Source organism: Adelges cooleyi, unplaced genomic scaffold, assembly GCF_023614345.1.
Source record: "Adelges cooleyi isolate 19-005CV unplaced genomic scaffold, UGA_ACOO_1.1 ACOO_flye_CR_arks_rails_tigmint_CR_PRNA_307, whole genome shotgun sequence".
Taxonomy (NCBI): domain Eukaryota; kingdom Metazoa; phylum Arthropoda; class Insecta; order Hemiptera; family Adelgidae; genus Adelges; species Adelges cooleyi.
The window spans coordinates 1,254,569-1,263,206 of NW_026095978.1; the positions used below are offsets into that span (position 1 = coordinate 1,254,569).

Genomic DNA, 8,638 nt, shown 5'->3' on the forward strand with positions numbered 1-8,638 from the left:
TTTCGAGGACCCCATAAGGTGGTTTAAAAATGATGTCATCAGCTACGGTCGGAGAGCATAACCTGAATCTCCTTTATAAAAATGAATATAAATTTTGTATTAGCTATTTAGTTTTATTTGATTTTTATTTTATAAACAATTCAATTTATTTCACAAATTCGTGGAAATAAATAACACACCATAATGTAACATGTATGACGTTCCATTTCGATGTAAATATTCCATGACCTCCTTAACATTGCTTTGATTCCAAATATGGGAATCATAAACCGAACCGGGATACTGAGCACACTTACTTAAAATCAGTAAATTGATGTCGCAAATCTAATTTACAATTAAAATAGTACAAATATTCAATTATAATGAAAAGGAAATGGTTAAACTGAACATAGAAATTCAGTTCTGCATTTATTAAATCTCGATATGCTCGCATATAGACGTAAGATAACGTAATTTAATTTTTATACACAAGTTGCTTAATAATGTTATCGATAGTCCTGAACTCCTAAGTAAATTGTTATTCCATATTCCTTCCTACAACTCTCGCCTACGTCCAACTTTTCATGTTAGTTTCCACCGCCAAAATTATAGTTTTTTCACTCCTATTAACCGCATTTGTATTGCCTTTAATAATTTACCTCCCTCTTTTGATGTCTTTCATGACTCCCTTCTTGAATTAAAATTGGCTCTTACCCACAACTGATTTAGGCTCATTTATACTTAATCGTCTAATTTTTGTCATATTTATATATTTTGTTTGTTATCGTTGTTATAAATATGTTTTTCTTTATTGATACTGTTTATAATTTATATAATTATTAATCTGTGATCTACTTACTTGAATGTTACACTCTTGCCTTCGGGGCGTTAAATATATATTATTATTATTATATTGAATATAATACATTTATATAACCTTCCACGTTTATTAAAAGGAGTAAGCAACAATTTGCTCAACAAAAACATTTCAATTAGCCCGCTGGAGTGACATTATTGAACTGGACTTTAAAATTGAAGATGTAAAAATGCTACCCAGGCTGAAAGATGAATACATAATTCCTCAGAAAATTAAAAAAATGAAAGTCAAATGTGCAGCGCGAGTGTTATCTGAACGTCTTGCATCTATAGTGTAATTTTTAGGTTGTAAGTAAAAAAATCAGGATTGGAAAATGTTATAACATTTTTATACTTGCAGTACAACAATTGATTTAATTAGCCATTTATTGTCATCACAAAACATTAAAAAGCGAGTTAACTACCATATTGACGGAACAAATAAATGTTAATGTGATAAATTGTCCAGAACATGGCCATTTATTTTCAAAACAATTTGTTGATTTTATTATTGACGAGTAAGGACGTTCATATATATTTTGATTATTTTCGCCGTAAGGAGTGCGAACGTATAAGGCAAGAATCTGATATTGTATTGCGTTTTGTTTTGTTTAGCGTGACAACAAGAATGAGATTATAGCTAGAAGAAACTTAAGCACTTGCGGTTATATGTAATAAAATAATAAAAACCCTTAACCATAAAAATTATATACTCTCCGCGAATACGTCGTACTTCGGCAACAATGTCATCTTCAGCGCTCACGACAGACTGAAATACGACGTATTCGCGGAGAGTATATAATTTTTATGGTTAAGGGTTTGTTTTTATTATTATTTTAAGAGATTGTAGTATATTTAAAATACGGTGCTATCTATCGGCTATTAAATTAATTAAATATCTTTTTTGCATCTGTTTGTACAATAAAGCGAAACAACGATAACAGGTTGTCCTGGATCAAATTGTTGAGTTGGCCAAACTACCAACTTTGACCTCCCCAAATAAAAACCTCCTCGGTACGCCCATGGGGTCCAAATCGACTTTACCACCCTAGACGCGAATTTCGTTTTTTTTATAAATCGATTTGTTTTTTAATGCTAAAAACGATGGTACAAACAAAAATTTGCGGAGACGCTTACTTTTGAAGTTACAGCTACTTGAAGTTAGAGAATTACCGTTGCCCCAGACGCCCGCGCCGTCATCGGCGCCTTCCTATTAGGTTAGCAATTTTCGGTTTTTTTTTATACCATGTGAAATGTAAATGAAAGTTTTAAAAACGATGATACCATAACATATGCGAAAATCATTATCGAATTGGCTTCAAAAAATTAATAAAAATGCTTATTTTAATTTTCGAATTTTTTGTTTGTATATATTTCTAAAACATGTTAAGTCTCAAAAACTCGACCCGTTGGTAGTTTTTAAAACTAGCAGGTAGACTATACAATTTAAATAAATTTTTTTAACTTATTGCGTTAATGACCACTCTATTTTATCCTAACTGAATCTAAGCTTAGTAGGATAAGGGCGCAGACTTTGGATGCCACAGTTGTCTTATTTATTAAATTTTAATTTTAGATCTGCGCGTTAAAGGATTAAACTGTAGAAAAATCCAAGAAAATTTGAGGATTAGAAAAATTATACTTGAGTAAATCATATGCAGGCGCGTGGCGTAGTTTGATAAGGCGGCAGTGTATCAACGCACGATCACTGGTTCGAATCTTGGCCACTGGTAGTTTGTTCCTCCGGGCGGGCAAATGTCTGGTGGAAAAAATGGCCACTTGCACTTTTCTCTGGAACCAACTTGTTTGGTAGCGTTAGGTCGGCATCTAGCTATAAGCCCAAAAATGCCAAATCTAAACCGTCTAAGCCCCGATCAGCGGGAATAATGGACGTTAAAGTAAGAGATAGTGGAATAAATTGTACCCCATAAACTATTAAATTTCTTCTAGCAGTTGTGTTGACTGAATTATTAGGATATATTTACATATTTTGACTTCTGCTTATGCTAACACCATACATAAAAAATAATCATATTTAAATTAAAAACTAATAAAATTGTTACATGAGCTCTTGTTATGAAGTGTCTCTTTCATTAACAAAAGAGTCATCAAAAGTTACATGCAGGATGGGTTTCCACACAAGAAAATAAATTGGTTTAAAAATGTTTGTATAATTTTAGTACTTTGAAATGCCACAAGTAATTGAACGATTTTAAATTAAGAACAGTTTTAGTTATTTAAGTCATAAGTGAATCATTATTAATTAATTTACAGCTATAACTGATAAAATGCAAATTAATAGCCAATAACAAAAGAAATATTAAAACACTGGTATTTAATCAACAAATAAATTTAAAATTTTAATTGAAACTTTTATTCATTTACTTATTACCGGACTCCGGAGTCGACTATCAGATCGGCGATTGTCATCATATTCATTATAATATACTATCATAAGTTCTGGCTAATTCGAATGATGAGGTCTTAAAAAACTATTTTAAACAAACACAACAAATTACTGCCGACGCTTGTGGTGTATTTCTTATGACAGTAAGACAAGTGTGTAATGAAGCCTCTTCCAGCGACAATGTCCCGGATTCAACACAGCCAAGTCAATCATTTTCTTCACCACGAAAAAAATATAGACTATGCTACAGATTTGGACGATTTTGATAATGAAACCATACGAAGAACCGTGCATGAATTTTACGAGAAAGGCAAATATCCTTCATCAGAAAAAATTTTAAATGCCGTTAAACAAAAATTTAACTATAATGAAAGTCTCGATTGTAAAGATTGTTGACAAAATTAAAATTTTCATACAAAAAATGTAACGACGGGCGAACATTTTTTATTTTTACACGTAATAAACAATCTGTATCAATAATCTGTAAGAATATGTGATAAATGTTATAAAAATCATGAAGTTTTGTTGAAAGAAGCCACCCATTGATAACACTTTCTGTTAACTTGCTATTAATTTAATTTAAGAGATCTCAACACCAATTACGCTTCAGACGTCTCGGAGGATTACCAGGTATTGTAGGGGTGGCCAATTTTTTTATTAATGGATTTGGATGATTATTTAGGCAGCTATGGAATCTTTTATAAAAGATTTTTGCTTCATCATTTATTGTTTTTAATTTTAAGTCGGAATGTAGTGTATGATTTGACACGTAGGGTGGAGAACATTTTTAATGGAAACAAATGATATTATGACCTTAAAATGTAAGTTTTTGCGTACAATGTGTACGCTTCGTCAAAATAATGATACCTGCCCAGTCATGTACTTAGACGAGACTTGGGTGAATCAGAGGCACTCTAGGAAACAGATATGGCAAAATGTAGAAGGCACTGAAGGTTTTAAGGTACCCACTGGTAAGGGAGGTCGGCTAATTGTTTGTCACGCAGTTGTTTTGGATTTATAGAAGGAGCAAAATTAATTTTTCGGAGCAAAACAGGCTGTACACAAGATTACCACCATCAAATGAAAGCATAAGTTTTTAGATCATGATTCATAGATATACTGCAGTCTTTTGAAGAATCATGCGTCATCGTTATGGATAATGCTTCTTAACATTTGATGTTAGTGGACAACTTTCCCAAAAGCAACGCCCAAAAAGCCAATATTCAAAATTGGTTAAGAAAAAAATGTTGAATTTTCCACTTATGAGACTGTAGCTGAACTTCGTGAAAGAGTCAAGATTCTAATACCAACCGAAAAGAAGTACGAGCTGGATGTATTGGCACTTGAAATAGGACACCTAGTTGTACGGTTGCCACCTTACCATTGCCAGTACAACCCGATTGAACTGATATGGGCACAAGTTAAAGGTCAAGTTGCCTCTAAAAATACCACATTTAAGATGGTTGACATAGAGAGATTAATGAACGAAGCCATAGATTCAGTGACAAAGGAAGAATGGATAAATTGTGTTTGCCATGCCGGAAAAATACAAGAAGACGATTATCAAAAAGAAAGGCACAGAGAAGTTATTTTAGAGCATATTATTTTAACAATAATGCCTGATGAAAGCATTAGTGACGAAGAGGATGACGGGACCGAACTATTTCCATAAAATTAAATAATAGAATAATAAACATAGAATACTTAAATATGTCATTTTTTTTTGTTTAAATTTATAATTGTGTTATAAATTTATAATAATAATTTATGTTATTATAAAGTTTATTGTTATTTGTGTTAAGTTTGTCTTATGTTGTTAAGTTTTTTTTTTTTTTGTTCATATTTATGCCGATAATTTATTTTTTAACATAATAAACTTTATAACAGTATGTTATTTAGATGTATAATATTTAAAATATATTAACCTTATTTTTTTTATCATTAATATAATTGTTTTCAATTTCTATATTCGTAACACGTAACATAGCGCGTGAAAGTTTAAGAAATGTACAGCGAATATGTAACGAAAGTAAAATTACTGAAAATCAAGAAAATGCGTTAAATATCGGAAGTTCTAATGATCTTAAATTCCGATCGCCAAGAAAAAATTACAGTCGCGAAAAATGTGTCACTGAATTGGATGATTTTGACAATGAAGTGGTCAGAAGAGTTGTTCATAGTTTTTATGACAAGGGCGAATTTCCTACGAGTGCTAAAATATTAGCGGTATTTCATGAAAAATTAAATTACCTAGGGTCGACGAAATCATTGGTGAAAATTATTATAAAACAACTAAATTTTAAATACAAGAAATGCAACGACGGTCGCAAATTTTTAATGGAACGGTCGGACATTGTGGTTGCGCGCGTTAAATTTCTTAGAACAATGAATGAGTTCCGTAGGAACGGTGATACTCGGCCGGTAGTCTACTTAGATGAAACCTGGGTTAACCAAAATCATACACGAGCCATATTTGGCAAAATTGTGAAAATACGGAAGGTTTTTAAGTACCTACAGACAAAGGCAATCGTCTCATCGTTTGCCACGCTGGATCTATCTCCTTCCTTCGGATTCATCAAAGAATCTAAACTTATTTTTCGATGCAATTCCAGTAATAAGGATTATCATACAAAAATGAACGCGACAATTTTTGAAGATTGGTTTTCGCAAATGTTACGTCACTTAGAAGAGCCGAGTATTATTGTGATGGATAACGCGTCATATCACTCTTCATTAGTCGAGAACTACCCGAAATCAGGTAGTAAAAAAGCAGATGTTCAACAGTGGTTACGAGAAAAAAATATAGAATTTTCTCCTATAGAAACTCTTGATGAGTTACGGGCAAAAGTGAAACTCACAATGCCACGCGGAAAAAAATATAAATTGGATGAACTAACATTCCAAATGGGTCACGAAGTGGTAAGGCTTCCCCCTTACCACTGTCAATATAATCCAATCGAACTCATTTGGGCACAAGTAAAAGGTAGAGTGGCCGAAAAAAATTGTTTTTTCACAATTAGGGATGTTGAGGCACTTGTGCATAAAGAAATTGATGCAGTAGCTCCGGACGATTGGGCCAAATGTGGATAACATTACGTTAGAATTCAAGAGGAGGACTTCGTTAAGGCAGGACTAAGGGATGAGATATTAGAACCAATTATATTAACCATTAATCCTGATGAAAGCTGTTCAAGCGAAGATGAAGACAACGATGGGGACTAAATTATTAGATTGGGAAAAATAATTTTTTTTTGTAAATATTTTAATAATAGATTCAAGTTTTTTTTGCTAAATGAAAAAATATTTTTAGTTTTTTTCACATTTGATTAGGATTTTATGTTTCAATGTTTATGTGAAATCTATAGTTAAAATACATTTTAAAAAAGATAAAAGATAATTTGCAAATTATATAATTATGGAAAAAAACAAAATATTCATATTATTAATTTATGATAATAAATAAATAATGAATGTTAAATACAGAAATTTTAAATGTTTAGTTTTTATAACTACTTTTATATTATTTTACGCGGGAAAGCAGTTTTAGAAGCCCTACGGGAAATTAACCACCAGGTGCGCGACGGTCACCCGCCTAGTTTCGCTGGCCGAGTATTGTCTACGGTCACGACAATTGGCGCAGTCGGTAGGATCCGAACCTACGCCCCAGAGGGAACTCTGATTTCCAATCAGACACTTTTAATTCTCTTTGTAGTTGGGGTTATCTATGAAATATTTTTGTAAGGGGCAACCATGACAATTGCACATTATTGTCTATAATCATTTTCGGGAAATACGAAACGGATACCGTTATTCATTCTGCTCGTTTCATAATCTTTATTGTCTACTCGGTTCCTTTATTTGATTGTATTTTATCGTCTGACTTTATAATAACACAATGAGCCTAAAGACGCGGTACTATGCTATGCATGTTGAGGCCCGCGCTGTACTTGTCTGTCATCCGTCGACACACTGTGCACACCCGATATTGAGCACCCCACAGTCCATTCGGAGGGTACAAAGTTCATGTCGGGAAACGATCTGTGGTCAACCGCCATCAAGCCGTATTCTTTCCAACCGCCTCTCTCTCCGCTCCCCGTCGTCAACGCGAACGCACCTCGCTGCCACCGCTAATTGCACGACCCGAGCGTCACCACGTCTAACGTTTTGTTTTTTTTTGTTCATATAATTTTTTTTTGGTGTCTTCATAAACGGGCCCTGCCCCATTATTTTGAACACTCACCGAAGACTTGGTCATTTATTTATTTTTTCTCCTCATCGTCCTTCGCCATCTTCTCGCGGAACGCCGACCGTCACCTCGTCGCGCCAATTCCGTTCTTTCGTGAGACGCCGACACACCCCTAGTGTCGCGTCGCTAAACGCTTATCGAATCGTGGAGGTCGTTACGAACGATGAATCAACGGATGATTGTGATTCAAATGACTTTTCGGCCTCCTAGTCCGGTTCTGATACAAATTATACTAATACTCTTAGACAGAATTTCTCAGATAGTATATTTACTGGTTTATCGTTTGACATTGCATTATACTTACAGTTAGTAGAGTGATTTTTCAATTGAATTGGGAATTTCGAAAAGGGCTCATATACGGAAAATTGAAATTTTTCAGGAAACTCAAAAAACCTATTTTCTTTTTAATTTTGTTTTCGAAATTTTATGAGCGAAAAGGGCCCGAATCTGTTTTCTATTGTGATGAAAAAAATATCCTATTTATAAAAAAATTTCGAAAACAAAATTAAAAAGAAAATCAGTTTTTTGTTTCCTGAAAAATTTTAATTCTCCAATATTTACAAATCAATTTGAGTTACACAATTATTGGGATTGACACGTTAAATGTAGAAATTCGAATGACACATTAGTAGAAAATAATCGTAGTTTCCTATTTTCTACAACAGCCATCTTCCAATACTGTTTTAATGTATATTTATGTATGTAATATTTGTTATTATATCATTATACAATATTTTAAAAATCACCATTTGCAAGAGAACTTTTGACGAAAACCCTTATTCAAAATGATGCAATGACATTTTTACAAAATAATATTGAAATGATCCATTAACTTAGCATTGTGAACTACGACGAATGTAAAAACCAAAGTACTAAGAGTGACCAGGCGATAGTTTCTCATAAATTAAAAACGGCATTGCCATAAAATTATTTATTGTGTGTTTATCATGGACGGAATCTGTAACCGGTGCTGGCAATAAAAGATCATTCAGCAAGTTGAAATTACTCAAGAACTATTTAAGAACAACCCAAGAAGACTCTAGGTTAAACAATTTAATGTTGCTTTCTTATGAAAAAGATTTGGTGGATCAAATGTCTCTAAACGAAATGGCTCAAAAATGGGCTACTCTAAAAAAAGAATATTGATGAAT

The 8,638-nt window shown here is 33.0% G+C and overlaps 1 protein-coding gene across 1 annotated transcript; it reads left to right on the forward strand.

Annotated features, from left to right (window-relative positions):
• The first annotated feature begins 5,875 nt into the window (after window positions 1–5,875).
• LOC126839742 (uncharacterized) lies at window positions 5,876–6,331 on the forward strand. The gene has a single exon (XM_050575153.1). It carries the CDS (start codon window positions 5,876–5,878, stop codon window positions 6,329–6,331), a length of 456 nt encoding a protein of 151 aa, XP_050431110.1.
• Window positions 6,332–8,638: the final 2,307 nt, after the last annotated feature.